Source organism: Cebidichthys violaceus, unplaced genomic scaffold (genome assembly GCF_023349555.1).
Source record: "Cebidichthys violaceus isolate CVI_PGR_0920_01 unplaced genomic scaffold, fCebVio1.0.p SCAF_5, whole genome shotgun sequence".
Lineage (NCBI taxonomy): Eukaryota > Metazoa > Chordata > Actinopteri > Perciformes > Stichaeidae > Cebidichthys > Cebidichthys violaceus.
The window spans coordinates 3,892,213-3,908,208 of NW_027176705.1; the positions used below are offsets into that span (position 1 = coordinate 3,892,213).

The 15,996-nt window shown below is 41.3% G+C and overlaps 1 protein-coding gene across 1 annotated transcript in view; it reads right to left on the reverse strand.

Annotated features, from left to right (window-relative positions):
- Positions 1 to 424: 424 nt before the first annotated feature.
- LOC137887270 (transient receptor potential cation channel subfamily M member 7-like) overlaps positions 425 to 15,996 on the reverse strand; it is a 22,004-nt gene continuing 6,432 nt past the window's right edge. The window contains exons 2-18 of the mRNA XM_068730108.1: positions 13,592 to 13,671; positions 12,375 to 12,413; positions 11,354 to 11,561; positions 10,756 to 10,969; positions 9,836 to 9,960; positions 9,465 to 9,636; positions 6,426 to 6,600; positions 5,138 to 5,261; positions 4,748 to 4,820; positions 3,497 to 3,597; positions 2,794 to 2,928; positions 2,646 to 2,699; positions 2,421 to 2,561; positions 2,029 to 2,163; positions 1,587 to 1,864; positions 1,258 to 1,479; positions 425 to 492 (exon numbers count right to left, since the gene is read on the reverse strand). Of these exons, the coding sequence (XP_068586209.1) occupies positions 489 to 492; positions 1,258 to 1,479; positions 1,587 to 1,864; positions 2,029 to 2,163; positions 2,421 to 2,561; positions 2,646 to 2,699; positions 2,794 to 2,928; positions 3,497 to 3,597; positions 4,748 to 4,820; positions 5,138 to 5,261; positions 6,426 to 6,600; positions 9,465 to 9,636; positions 9,836 to 9,960; positions 10,756 to 10,969; positions 11,354 to 11,561; positions 12,375 to 12,413; positions 13,592 to 13,671 (2,280 nt within the window). The 3' untranslated portion in view covers positions 425 to 488. The remainder of the gene's footprint in view (positions 493 to 1,257; positions 1,480 to 1,586; positions 1,865 to 2,028; positions 2,164 to 2,420; positions 2,562 to 2,645; positions 2,700 to 2,793; positions 2,929 to 3,496; positions 3,598 to 4,747; positions 4,821 to 5,137; positions 5,262 to 6,425; positions 6,601 to 9,464; positions 9,637 to 9,835; positions 9,961 to 10,755; positions 10,970 to 11,353; positions 11,562 to 12,374; positions 12,414 to 13,591; positions 13,672 to 15,996) is intronic.

Consider the following 15,996-nt stretch of genomic DNA (forward strand, 5'->3'; position numbering starts at 1 on the left):
AAATGAGAGAAAGAGAGAAAACAAGCAGGGAAAAAAGAAGAATGTGAGGGAAAGAAAGTAAGCAAATAAATGACTGAATGAGTAAAAAGTACTTCATCTTTTTATGTGAATATCTGTCTTACTACTCTACAACCTGTTCACAGCTCATTAACCCTTTAACACCACCTAAGCTATGGACAATGTTTCATCTCTTTGAATTTGGACATTGACATTTTCAAAGATTTATCTCATTGCAGGACTGCTTTGATGCTGGGGAGATACCATATTTTAGAGTTCCAAAAGTAAAGGAAAAAAGTGACATGCAATACAAAAACAGAGGGACGGAGTAAATCAAACCATTTGGATTTCTTCAGTTATGTTCTGGAAGTTGTGTTCGCTGTCCTCCATGGTCATCTGGTGGTCGTCCTGACTCTGAGGGATGTGAGCCATCTCAGCCTTGGATTTGTACTCCAGCAGCAGGATGGCAGGAGGCACCAAGATACTCAGGATCACCTAGAGACACATACACACTCAGGTGGGTGGATGCTTCTATATTTGTCAAGAACATCCTTTGTGTAACACGCACTAATGAATCCCAAGTGTTTTATTGCCCAAGTGTACATATAGTATAATATAACACAGGCCGAGCCCTGCTGTAAAGGTATCCACACTGAGGCAAACACTTGGGACTGTTTATTATTTGTCCCCAAACACAAAGAAATGACAGCATGATCATTTCATCTAAGTATTCAAATCCAAATGTAGAAAATGTATTTTGATATTTACTAAAAATGTTTGGAGAAAAAGTAAGTGCCTTTTGAAACCAATAAAGTGTTTTTGCAGTGCAGATATATCCTCTGGTTTTGTGAATGGGTTTTGATCTACAATTCAGGAAATGCTCATGGGATGTCACCTGCGATAAACAAGTTTAAATATTGTTTAAATTCTGTTCCTACTCCTCACCATGAATCATGGTGGCATTAACACCTCAATGAAGTACTTGAAATTAGGGATTAGAAGCAGACCTTTGTTAAGCCCCAAGAACATTGCATCCGTTGACAAAACATGGTTTAATATTTGTATTAAGCTGCACATAGACTAATAATTCACAATCACACACACACACACACACACACACACACACACACACACACACACACACACACACACACAATCACACACACACACACACACACACACACACACACACACACACACACACACACACACTCATTTGTTACCAAAAATAAAAATCTAAATGGATCATGAACCTTGTACCAGGAGTTCTTGCGCATGTTCAGCCGTCCCATCCACATGTCTGACAGCAGAAACTGGGTGCAGGTATGAGCCACAAAGGGCCGTAGGTGGGAGGAGACGGCCAATTTCAAACAGGTGGAGTTGCTCCAGTTTTTCAGCTCGTAGGTGAGCAGCTTCATGGCCATGGTCTCATCCTGTTTGAAGGACTCCTCCAGCAGGTCCACTGCCAACGTCCCAAACTCACTGAAATACATCAGCACAGTTTGTTTAGTCCTTACCTTTTACTTTTACAAAGAAATGTGACAGTTTTATAGCTACCTGACACGAATCAAAGCCACAGAAAAACATACTTTGAGTGCTCCTTGAGCTCCTCTGAGGTGTCGTCCACCACGTCGCTCTTCTTGGCCTCGTAGGCCATGGATCGGCAAAGCTTACAGGCCACCAGTGCCTTTGCCATGTTCTCCTCGCCGTGCTGCCAGAAGAAGAGGGACATTTTCTGCCTCTTCATCAGCACAGCCCACACCAGCAGCTCATTGAAAGGGTAGGGAAACCGCCGCGTCTCTGGGTCGTCTATGTCCACAATCTCTTCTTTGCTCCTCTTTTTGTTCTGCTCGATGGAAGATTCAAGCTGGGACGAGAGGGAAGCAGCGGTGAGAGGAATAGAGGCAGACTGACGTCACTTTTTCCCCATTTGATGAGATGCAGAGCTTTATCACTAGACCTTTTCATTTTTAGGGATGTGGGATGCTCCAGTCTAAAAGGAAGCCCTGATCCTTTTATTGAAATACTTACCTTAGGTTTGTATGGCTGTGCAGTTTTGATGAAGTGGTTGTGCCTCGTCTTCTCCTTTTTGTCAGCCTGCATGCTAAAAGACTCGTGACTTTTCCTCAAATGAGAACCAGGACCTGCAGTGTGGCGCCCCGACCTCTGTGCAGAACATGAACACATTTTCAGATTAGTTGATTTTACTCCGCTGACTTTTACAACAACAGTTTCACACCTAATATCAGCAATACAATGCATTAAATGTCACTGTAGATTGTTTCTTTTTTTTACTACATACACACGACATTCCAGGTTTTCACTCCAGTGCATCGTAAAACTTAGTTAAAACACAGACCAGAGTTTTAAATATCAACCATAAAAAGATGTTTTGGACATTGCTACGAAGATACTTGACTCACCCTATTGTTGCCATGGAGGTTGTTGTAAATGATTCGGAAGCGTTTCCTGGTGTAGTTGCACCTGTAAGTCCCGCCCATCAGGTACTCAATTACCAGGCCCACATCAATCAAAGTGATCTTGTAGTTTGGAGGCAGATGACTCTGCAAGCAGGCACAGTGGTGGTGAATGAACAGACTCTGGTTCAACAGCAAATGATGAAAACTTTACTTTGCGGACGGATATACCTGTTTAACATCTCTAACCAGGTGGAGGAGAGTTGGGTTGTTGGGAGGTTGTTTCTAAAATTAAAGATACAAAAACATTTATGTATATATTGTTTAAACACAGCCCATCTCTGTTACTCAGCGGCTGGTAGGCGTTTCATAATGTTACCGTGTTGTAGAGCTCCTCTAACCGACTGATTGTCAGGAATCGATGCATGCTCACACCGTTTTCTATGAGCAACTTGACAAAATCCACCCGGTCCATCACGAGTGCATCCAGCATTGCTTGCTCCAGAGAGCTCACCTACACACACACACACACACACACACACACACACACACACACACACACACACACACACACACACACACACACACACACACACACACACACACACACACACACACACACACACACACACACACACAGTTATGAACCATATTTCAATAGCAAATGATTGTTTATAAAACAAACGCAGTGACGGAAGAGACCAAAAATATGTCCGTTACAAAACAAACACACAAGCAACATAATTAAATATCATCTATCCTCTCATTCACGCAAAAGCCAGGATTCCCCTAAATTTCAAAAATAAACAGAAGCACTGAGGGCAGCTTCTAAAGACAGTTGTAATAGAGTTCATGTTACAGTCAAGACAAGCAGTTCATGGCAGACTGCCCGAGTCCAGTCCCCTGGCTCCTCAGACTGCAGATTGTGGTAAGCAGAGGTTCTTGGGGTCATTTTTGGGCAAATCCAACGATTTCGAGCTAATGCTGAGCAAAATAAACATCCATGAACAATAACACACACACACACACACACACACACACACACACACACACACACACACACAATAAACACGCTTACGTACCAGGAGCTGCTGTCCATACACAAACACGTGATTCTTGGCTATGTCTACCCGGTCCCAGGCCAGAGTCAGGACCAGCTGATCGAAGGCTGATGCGTTTGTGCCTGAAACACACAGGTACAGCCGTGTGTCAACAACACATACACAAATATTAATACTCAGGAGAGTAAAACCTTATTAACTGTGTATTTCCTGTTAGCCAGCTAGCCGGGTTAGAGGGGGTTAGTAGAGCAGGGCCAGGGCAGCAATACAGTCAATTACACACTCATACAGCAACGCAGCAGATTAGACTACAAAGTAAATCCGAGTTCAGTCTACTGCTCTCTTCCACACTAATCTGCTTATTGTCCTCTAGGAACCATCTCAATCAAATGATCATCATCACTGTACACAGAATTGATTGTGTGCTCAGTGGAAATTTGATTGGACTAAAATGACCAATTTTATATCCAGCCTGCTAAGTTAATTGAAACACAGTTGAAGAGCGTAAGATCTTAAAGCAGCACTCTGTATTCTGTAGCAGGCCTGAGAGCTTTTGTACTCGAGGGTCCTTTTGAGGATGAGTTACTGTTTCACCAGGAAGACTGCGCCTTAGGGAGACAAATATTTCCCTGAGTGGGCATTTTCAGTCAGTCTGTTTGTCAGAACCCTTTTCTGCAGACTATCCATCAGCTGCAGTCACTCGCAAAGCCTTTGCTTTTGTCTAAAAACACTTGAATTACAAGAATTACTGCGACCCACCTACATTCACATACAACGCTTCTTTCAGGTGAACAATTTGCTCCATACTTGAGACGAAGAATGCTTTTGTTCACACAACAGCTTGTCAAGAGTTTTTAAAAAAAGTGGGAATTCTTTTTTTTCCAACTGCATTCATACAAATTCTAAAAAGGTACAAATCCTCTACAGCATAATGACAAAAGGTTAACTTTTTCTCTTCCTCTAACAGAGTGTAGAGAAGAAGTGGAATAAGACTGAGACATGCAGCTCAGTGACCGGCAGTGTTGGAATAAGGAGGCCCTGTGAATGTGAGCAACATGATCTGCTCAGGAACACAAAGAGAAGGGCACACAGGGGGAACGCTGTTCTCAAAGCATATCTTTATCACAATGAAAACATTACAAAGTCTTGAAATCTTTATCTCCCAATGCCAACAACCTCAGCACATGAATAAACTGAATCAACTTCATGTGACTCAGTTCCTTCGTTAAAAAAGCAAAAAGGGTTCAGAGAGAACAGAAGTCATCTACTAACCTTGGAGTAAAGCCCTCAGAATGGCTACGTCAATGTCCTGGTGCTCGTCGGAGCTGATGTGAAACACAGTGATCTGTTTTCCAAGAAACAAGATGGCACTTATCAACATGTTCCCACAGGCAATTATCCACATGTCTTAAGAGTTTGTGATATATCACTTTTTGCAAACTAACAGTGGGACCATCATAGCTGTTTATGCTTCAGTTGGTTCATTTTCTTGAAAGCTGCTTGATTTCCTCTTTATTTCTCCAGAAGCTTTTGTGTTTGGTTTCCAGGAATTTTATTAAATGACTCTGATCTCTGCAAGTTTACCGCTACACTCATTTAAAATGGGAGTAAATAACTAAAACCTTAAAGATAAGTATATGAAAGCGATTCAATTTGTTTTACCAATTCTTTGCTTTTCATGCACTCCATCAGAGTCTGAAAGAGGTGGATGGCATCACTCTGGCTGAAGTTGAAGGTTTTCTTGATGGTTGCGATGATGTCGGTCTCCACTCCAACAGGAAGACTACTGTAGAAGAATTACAGAATGACATTGTTACGGTCACACTGCTCAAACTAACAACTATAAAACACTTAAAATACAGGTTTGATTGCACCACAGTGGAAAGCACCACAGAGTCCTTTGATCTCTGGGGAACACATAATGAGAATGCTGTCAACAGTATATACTGCAGCCATACAATCCCTCTGGTATTTCCAAAGGTTTTATTTGTTCAATGATGCTAGTATGTACACTTTTTGTAGATCACTTTTATATGCTAGCTGCCTTTTGCTGTTAAATAACCTATAAAGGAATGGTTCAACTTTAATCTCATCTCTGGATGCATGTTTCCTGTATCTAATCACTACCTTTTTGTTGCTCACAGCTGGATTGGAGAATTCTGGTTTGACAGAACCAATAGAGCTCATAATCAACATTAAGTTGATAAAGATATTAGTCAATTAAGTCTTTGCATGTCAGCTAACAAAAAGGTACATCTTAAATAGGAGCAGCACAGAGATAAGAAGTTAAACTGGATCACTGTTTTGTATGAATCAGACTAAATACAGCAGTAATGTTAGCTGAGGTGGCATTTGCAAGAGGATGAGGGCATGTTTCAAGTTCATGGACAGACGCATTTAAATTGAAGACAAAGTGTGGTCTTGTGTGATTGTCTCATCATTTTGCAGCACTATGTGCAAATTTCATTGGCTAATTAAGCCCGTCAGCAGAGTACTTTTAACTGCATTCTGTCACAACAAGCTCAACTATTTTCAACTCTCTTAAAACAAACTGGGTTGTGGCTCGGTTGTTAGAAATCCTTCTGGGACAGAAATAGATGAGAGCCACCAACGACGCTGGCATCAGAGGAATTGTAAAAAAAGAAAATGAAAAAAAAAGGAATAAAAAAAAAAGAACATCACCGTCTATGGCATCGTAAATGATTCATCACTAACAGCATCATACTGCAAAACACTTGCTGAAACCTTGATTTTGATTAATTCTCTCTGGGTAACTCCTTCCTAATTAATTACTAATCAATACTACTGTTTCTCCATGCATACCTTTCTTTGCAATCATCTGACCATTTCTATTGTGATTACACAAACACTAAGATTGGAATTTCCCCGCCCACCCCTGTCCTTTGTGTGCGTGTGCGTGTGCGTGTGCGTGCGTGTGTGTGCGTCCTACCCTCCCTCCTCGGTCTGCTTGTGGACGTAGGCCAAAATGTCAGCAGCACGGCCGGTCCCCTCACACACCACCACTGGGACAGGAGGGCTCTCCTGAAGGTAGTCCAGCACGGTCAGGATCACATTGGGACCCCCCTCAAAGATCAGGGCCACAACGGGAACACCCTGACCAATTCCTACAAGAAGGAAGACGAAGCGTGAGCTTAACATTTCGGTTTATGTTCCATTATTACTTTCAGCTTCAGTGTTATTCCCTTAATACAGCTCCACCCAAGTGACAGTTCATGAGGTTTAGATGATAACAACCAGCTCACTGTTCTCATCTAGTTTCCACCAGGCAAAGACAAACTGACTTCTTAAAGATTGTACCTCAGAGTTTTGTCCTATCAGAAGAGTATTTAATGGTTACTTACTATTATAGATAATGTCTAATATAGGAATCAATGATTCCAAATAACCACTCAAAGTTTGGGTTGTTTCCCTGTGATCTGTCTATACGTTTTATTGCTTGCACCTCAACGCAAGACACATATTACTGCAAATTAATATTTGGATGTATGACTTTTAGAAATGTTAAACTGTGAAGTCTTAAACATCCTAACAACCTATCTGACACCATCGGGATTCCCCTGATGTATTGAACGTGAACCAAAGTGGTATTCCCACTTCAGTATACACGACACATACAGTTGTGGTCAAAAGTTTACATACACTTGTAAAGAACATAATGTCATGGCTCTCTTGAGTTTCCAGTTATTTCTACAACTCTGATTTTTCTCTGATAGAGTGATTGGAACAGATACTTTTTTGTCACAAAAAACATTCATGAAGTTTGGTTCTTTCATGACTTTATTATGGGTTAACAGAAAAAGTGACAAAATCTGCTGGGTCAAAAATATACATACAGCAACATGAATTAGCAATTTTGGTGACTTAGAAAGTTGTGTCAATGAAATGAGCTTCATAGCATGGCCTCTTAACTTCTTGTGAGTGATTATGAGTGACTACAGCTGGTGACTTCTCTGAGGCCATTTAAATAGGGCTCATTGGATACAAACGCCCACAAACGCTACAATGGGAAAGTCAAAGGAGCTCAGCATGGATCTGAAAAAGCGAATCATTGACTTGAACAAGTCAGGAAAGTCACTTGGAGCCATTTCAAAGCAGCTGCAGGTCCCAAGAGCAACAATGCAAACAATTGTTTGTAAGTATAAAGTCCATGGCACTGTTTTGTCACTGCCACGATCAGGAAGAAAACGCAAGCTATCACCTGCTGCTGAGAGAAAATTGGTCAGGAGGGTGAAGAGTCAACCGAGAACCACCAAAAAGCTGATCTGCCAAGAATTAGAAGCTGCTGGAACACAGGTGTCAGTGTCCACAGTCAAGCGTGTTTTGCATCTCCATGGACTGAGAGGCTGCCGTGCAAGAAGGAAGCCCTTGCTCCAAAAGCGGCACCTTAAGGCTCGACTGAAGTTTGCTGCTGATCACATGGACAAAGATAAGACCTTCTGGAGGAAAGTTCTGTGGTCAGACGAAACAAAAATCGAGCTGTTTGGCCACAATGCCCAGCAATATGTTTGGAGGAGAAAAGGTGAGGCCTTTAACCCCAAGAACACCATGCCTACCGTCAAGCACGGTGGTGGTAGTATTATGCTGTGGGGCTGTTTTGCTGCCAATGGAACTGGTGCTTTACAGAGAGTAAATGGGATCATGAAGAAGGAGGATTACCTTCAAATTCTTCAAGATAACTTAAAATCATCAGCCCGAAGGTTGGGTCTTGGGCGCAGTTGGGTGTTCCAACAGGACAATGACCCCTAACACACATCAAAAGTGGTAATGGAATGGCTAAATCAGGCTAGAATTAGGGTTTTAGAAAGGCCTTCCCAAAGTCCTGACTTAAAATCCCATTGAGAACATGTGGACAATGCTGAAGAAACAAGTCCATGTCAGAAAGCCATCAAATTTAACTGAACTGCACCAATTCTGTCAAGAGGAGTGGTCAAAGATTCAACGAGAAGCTTGCCAGAAGCTTGTGGATGGCTACCAAAAGCGCCTAATTGAAGTGAAAATGGCCAAGGGACATGTAACCAAATATTAGCACTGCTGTATGTATATTTTTGACCCAGCAGATTTGATCACTTTTTCTGTTAACCCATAATAAAGTCATGAAAGAACCAAACTTCATGAATGTTTTTTTTGTGACAAAGAAGTATCTGTTCCAATCACTCTATCAGAGAAAAATCAGAGTTGTAGAAATAACGGGGAAACTCAAGAGAGCCATGACATTATGTTCTTTACAAGTGTATGTAAACTTTTGACCACAACTGTATCTGCACTTACAGTATTTTGTAAACCAGATCTAAACGCTAATGAATAACATCCAGGAAATGCAAAAGTTAATTATGATCGAGGAATATAATGACCATTCCCACACTCTATTATGTCTTATAAATTGTTTTGTTGCTCAGATTTAGGTAAAGGAGACTGGTGGGGACTCATGAACCTATTTTTATTCAGATATCTTGAGGTGAGAGGTCAAGGGACCCCGTGAATAAAATAAGATCTCCTTTAAGATAGAGAGAAGCAGACGGTCATTTCAAGGGAAATACTAGAATTTGCATGTCAATTATTAATTGATAATAAATAATAATGAATTGGCAGTATCCATTGCAATGATGCATGTGCACGTTTGTTTTTCTTGTAAGAAGGGGGCACTCCATTAGCTTGTATTTGAGGCACTGGCACAAATTTTATATTTTGTACGACACAGTGTGGAGAACCTTTCCGGTGTACAACTTCAAAGACCCTAAAAACAAAATGATGATAAAAGAATATTCTTCAGGACAAAAATAAACTCAAGTTGGCAAATGTTTTCTTATATGGATTTCAGAACTTTAATGGGTGTAAGTGTGGTACCTTCAATAGAAGAGTGCACACAACATCATGGGCTCTTTTTCTGAGATAATGCAGTGACAGCTTTTCTAGATCTAGAGTGATCACTAACAATCTCTTGTTGTAGTGAAGTTACGGTTTTTCTTACGTGCGTGTATTCTTTGGAGGTTGATGTGCTTCTCCAGGTCCCGCCGCAGTTGGACCTCAATGCCGTACTTGCCCACTGTCCCATCGTCCACCAGGAGGAAATGGGAATGCAGATTGTTGAGAACGTTGAGTTTGCTGAGAGGGTTCAGCAGTGTCTGATACGGAGCGACAATCTGCAGTGTAGACATGAGAAGGTAGTTCAAGGGAAGTGGATAGGAGAGTTTAGTTAAGAAAGATAATTTCTGTTATTTAATAAAACCATCAAATCTATGATAAAATCCATGCCATCATGACTCAAGATTAAATAGATTGAGAGGTTATTAAGTATCTTAGGAGATAATAACAAAGGGGATTGCAAGAGTTGTCTCTTACGTCTCTGCCAATGAGATCGTTCCGGTTTTCAATGACTCCCCAGGGTGCGATCCCGATAGTGCAAATTTTCTTTGATGATCTTGAACAGTGTTCTTTGAGAGCATCTCCGACATGCTTCGCCACACCTTTAGGAAGGATACATTAAACAATCAATACATGTTCAAGTTGTTATTGCCACTTAACCGTTGGCACCTCAGTTAAATTCCCCTTAATAAATATATTTGGTTTAAGTCTATGACCGGTAGAATTTTGGTATATGTCTCCGTCACGTAAAAGTGTGCTAGATGGCGTAGATTCCATTAACCATGCATGTTTAAAGAAATAGCCAAGACACTCAGGCTTCTGTGACCATATGGGGCAAGTCCTCAACAAGTACATTAGTCCTGGGGTTGTTTGTGAACCACAGTCCTCAGCTAATGGATCTCATGGATTCAGCAGTAATTTGTGATCCAGGAGACCATGCCGACTGGTCAGGCTTCCAGAGGCATTAAGAGTAATCACTGGTCTGGGTAATTGACCCTGTGAGTAATGACTTAAACACTATGATCAGACCACATCATCTTAACGTCGCGCTGTGGCTGCAGACACACCTCGGCCACGACACACAGCCAAATGACACGCTTAGAGCAGGGTATTACAACTTCTGCTACATCAGCGCATCACCTTCTGATGGTGTGTGTTTGTGCAGGTTTGAGTACAATATAAGTGTGTGTGTGAGTGTTCCTTTAAAGAATATGTAAGTGAGCAGGGGTGGAAAGTGAATAAAGAGTTATTTAGCTGCCATGTCTATTCAATAACAATTCTTTTTTACACTCAGGCAGGTTAACATTCACACGTTCGCCGTATTATTTTCCCATGACCTAAAGATTTGTTTGCTACGTTTCAGTCAAGACTAAAGTGATCTCTCTCCGACTACAGACCTGTGTTGACCCCTCCGGTGAGGATCCAGGCCCCGGTGGTGACTGCGGCTTTGATGAGGCCCTTGCCCACCACCTGCTTGAGGCGCGGGTGCAGCTCAAAGTTCTGAACTCCTCCATGGACAGAGATGAGGATCTTAGGAAGCTCCATATGCCACTCCTTCAGCATCAGCCGCAGGATGCTGTCCGGCCGCGAGTCGTGGGCCAAACGCACATACTGCCCACCGACACAAGAAAAGCATGTTCACATGAACACATCAGCTGTGGAAAGCTAGCATAACGATGTTTGGTTGAATAACTACTAATTGATTGATCGACTGTGTCAGCACAACATTTTGATAATTAATAATAACCAGTAATAAAGACTGGGGATATATTTTACCATGATCCTTTTTTCCCCCTTTTCTATATTTTGTGTTTGGTGGTTAACAACGGCATATGAACATGATATATAAACATAATCACATTACCACACAGGGTTAAATGTATGCAAGTACATTAAAGAAAACACCTTCAAATACTGCGTAAGACTGTTTTATATCTATAATCACAGTTATTTTACATGAACAGCCCTCCAGCAGAGAAGACTTTGCCGTCCTACCTTGGCTCTGTACGAGTGAGACCCTCCCTGGAAATTGATGACACCATAGGCATCACTGGGGCTCGCCTCCGTGTGTTTCTCCACCGACCACTCCTCCAGCTCGGGCATGGACAGGTTGGAGTTATCACCCAGCTTCACGTCCGAGTACTTCGTGGCCAAGCTGGCTGTGAAGCCAACGTGCTGCCGCACCAGCCGTCCACAGCAGCATCTTTAAAAAGGTGAACAGATATCATTTTATATTGATATAATAATATACTTATTCAATTCTATACAAATGTAGCAGCAATGTTGCAGAACACAGCAGATACAACTGAATATTAACAGTAGCACATTTAAATTGTGTTTCATTTATGGCACATTTATAAATCACTGTAAGAAGCAGATATTCAAAAGCAGGGAAATAATATGAATGGAAAGTTTTCAAAAAGGAGCTTTCAAACTATCCTGTATGTAGCCATCAAGTACATATTTAAGACCATTTAACATGCTTCCCACATCTGATATAATCTGCTGGAGACAGTCAACAGTCGCTGGGTCTCCCTTTCTCTGAAATTCTTAGTAAGCCTTGAAACAATGAGTCTTATATTTTAAACGGAGATAGCTGGACTACAAAAGAAGAGCTTTAAAAAGGACCCCTCTCACCCATCTAACAACCTTTTTATTTTCCTAGTGGGTCATCTAATGTTGCTGCTAATACAATTTTATCTATGGCTTATGTGTTGGATTTTACTTTACCCATTATTTTTGTGCTTTTATGTTAGTGATCTGTATTTGTTTAGTGTATTGTGTGCTTTATCAGTGAGTGGCTTTACCATTTTGACTTTCTCTGTCCTTGTTTAAGATTTGTCATTTAAGTATTGAATATGAATGTTTAATCATTACTTGAGGTGAGAATGTGGATCCTGACATAAAGCCAGGAGGTAAATTGTTTCCGAGGAATTACACTGTAAAAGAGATTCTCTCAGGCTAATCATGTGAGGTAACAAATAAAGAAGGGAACAAAGACCAAACAAATACTTACCGGACTAGCTGTTGGCAAATCTGGCATCCTGGAAGGCATCTGGAAGGAATTTCACAGCAACATATTTAATCATTAATTTAAATTTGAATAAATACAAATTTATGGAGCACATTTGACAAAGACGGTAATAATGGTCGGATCTCTCCTAGTGAGAAGTAAACTCTCTGTAGACAAAGTTTGAGGACATTATGGAAGGTTATCAGTCAGCTGGGCAGGACGCCCGGTTAGGTTGGCCTTTAACCAAGAGAGGCTTGTGAAACCTGCCAAAGGGACTCTCACTTCCATCACAGTCACATGCAGGCCTTTGGCCTAATGTTAAACGTCTGTGTTCACTAACACCTTTGAATCATCTTTGAGCAGCAGCACGTACTGTAGTTAGCAAAGAAAATCCAGAGGCAAATAATTGATGTAAAAGAAAACACACAAGTAACCAAGCATCACTGTGAGTGTACAGGAAGAATGTTAGGACTGTGACTTCTTGAAAGTGTAACTTAAAAACAGAAATGGCTTACACACAAAGAGGGGTTAAAAGAAACATCACTGCCGGAAACTACTTAATTCAAGACTTTTACAAACAAAATGTTACATTTTTCTTTGCCTATTTCTTTATAGCAGGACAAATTTTATACCAGCTGCTGTACCTTTAATTGAACTATTTCGTGTGTGCTTCTCATGCACACATGGTACATTGTGAATGAGTGGCCTGCATGAGAAGTCAATAAGAAGCCTTCTCCATACAAAGTTTAACACTGCTTCGTAAGATTCCATTAACACGCACACACACGCACACACATGCACACACACATCTTTATTTACAATTTAAAATGAATAATATTTCAAATTTAACAGTAAACATGAAATGGGAATCGGACTTTATTGAATCCAAATGATTAAATCCAAACTCCCTAAAACAGCTGACGGATAAGAAGATATGACACACAGGTTCATCACTGGTCTTCCCCCTCACTTAACGCTATAATTACAGTGACAAACATATACATCAAAATTATGTGGAAACAGACTCATTTACTCTTTGGAGAGTAGTGGTTAGGGTTTGGGCCTACTTAAAACACACACACACACACACACACACACACACACACACACACACACACACACACACACACACACACACACACACACACACACACACACACACACACACACACACACACACAATTACATACGGGCACACTACAGTACCTCTGAGCACATACCTGTGGGGGTCCTTTGACACTGGAAGTATGTACACACATTCCCGCTTGGTGAAAGTGCTTTCTATCCAGGGTTTCTGGGACTGCGAACAAAGAGAAACAGTTTCATAATGTGAGCAGTGGACTGACGTTCATCATTTGTGTTCACAAGCTTTATTATGTTTGCATTTACAGAATTCAATCCGATAAGAAAACGGTCCCCTGCTCATCTGCGTAGCTAGTGAGTGCTCCTACAAAGAGTGCCGACATGATATCCAACGTAGATTCACAAAGACAAAGAATGAAAACATGGGGGATAAATCAAAAGTGATAAGCTGTCTGTTTTCTCTGAAAATAACAGAACATCCTTCTAAAAGAGGGCTTGTAACCCCTTAATCCAGGATTTAGTCTATGAAAATCAAAAGGGATTAGAAGTTTTAATAATTAAAGAATAAAATATATAAAATTAGGATAACTATAGTCATCAGCTACAGGTGCCTGCCAATTTTCTAAACCACAATAAAATATCATGCTGCATCACTATTCCTTTAAAACAAGGATTTATGTCCCAGGAATTTTCAATTAAATGCCTCATGCCTTATTGTTCCCTCCAGTACGGCTCAGAGCGATTAGCACCATTAATCCCTGCGAGCACAAAAGAGGGAAACCTGCAAACACCGTCACCTGCTTCCCACCAAAGCGTTTCAACTATTCATGAAACTCAAAACAATAGTATTGCAACAACCAGGGATGGAAAGGCTGTGAACCAGGCGGCTACCAGCAAGTCATTTTCTGCTGGAGCAACAATTCTACTGAGTTAAATACGTCTAAATTTCAATCATTTTATCTCTCTCGAAAGTCTCTCATTTCTCTGGTGTCAAGAGTCCCGTCCATAGTGACCCTGGTTCTATGCTGCCGACAACAAATGGTGTTTTTTACGGAAACATCTTAACCAACAGGTCATCCCACCGCTTTGACCAGTGTCACCGAATCTGTACCTGGATGTCCTCCTCTTCATCTCTGTGTTTAAGGGCTTTGTACAGAAACATGCCAAGGCTCCTTCATGCATCTCCCGGACAAACCACAGTCGCCACAACTTCTTCCCCCTGAGCACTGGATCATCGGCAACAAATCGCTGCACTTCTCTCGACCTCCGTCTCTCAAAAGAAGATTTCCATACGAGTCTCAAAGTCTACAGCGACACCGTGACCACACAGATCCAGAGACCAAGTTAAACGCTGAGCGATAAGTGAAAAGGTGGCAGCCTCCAAACTCCATCCACGGTTAATCTGTAAGAAGCCACTCGGGGGGACGGATGAATGTGTCTGAGACCAACTAGATATTATACTTTGCTGTGGGGAGAAAGAGACGAGGGAGGTGGGGGTGTGGAAGAGGATTAGTGGAGAGGCCTCAATGATATATACCTAGTTGTCTACTGAGGACACACCACCAACTGTGACTAATGCAGTACACACAGAACCTCTGCCAACAACACGGGCTCCGCACTTCTTTAGAAACTCATTTACAAAAGTTTACCTAGTGAACTAAAGAGACATGGAACCCCAAACATGGGTTTAAAGGCAACCGTGTTTTTGTTATTCAGTGAGTCTTCCCTCTGGAAGAAGTCTGCATCGGGTGTGTCCACACAAAAGAAATCTTGATAGATTACTCACTTTTCTTCCCACAACAGTGGCGCCACTGCTGGAGAACATGCATGAGTTGGGAAATGCGTTCAACAAAGTTTGCTTTAATAATGTAAATACCACATTAAGAAGAACACCATAGAAAAATGCATGCAGTGATTTGGTATCAAAACCTTTTGACATTTGGAGATTTCTGTAAGAATTGAATTTCCAGCAAAAGAAAGATCAGAAACTCCTTTTTGTTTATATACACCGCCACTCAAATGTTTGGGGTCTCCTGTTATGATGAGTCTCAGCTTTCTAGTCAAACCCAATTAATGCAATTCCATACATTTATCCTAACTAACGTGATTGGGGCATCTCTTAAAGTTATATCTGCTCCCTTTTGTTTTGTTTATTGTTCTGATCCATGACTCAAAACCATGATATGATCCGAACCGGGAGTTTCATGCATTACAACCCTAAAACTTCAATGTGTTTCTACGTGTTCATACATTTTACTCTGTAGCCTGCCGAACATTGTGAGTTACACTTTGTTGTTATGTCACATGCTGCTTTGTAATTGGTCGTTGACTCTTCAGTGGCCCCTTGTTCATTGACTTAGTGACCTAATCAATGTCTGTCCTGCGCTGTGGAAGAAAGCTTTCAACCAAAACTCTGGCGTCGTCGTCTGGATCTAACAAAGTGTTAATGAGGCAGATGAAGCAGGACTGTGCCCTGCCAACCTGTAACCATGGTACCTGAGAATGTCCTGCAAGAAAAGACGTGAAGACTTCAGAGCTCCTG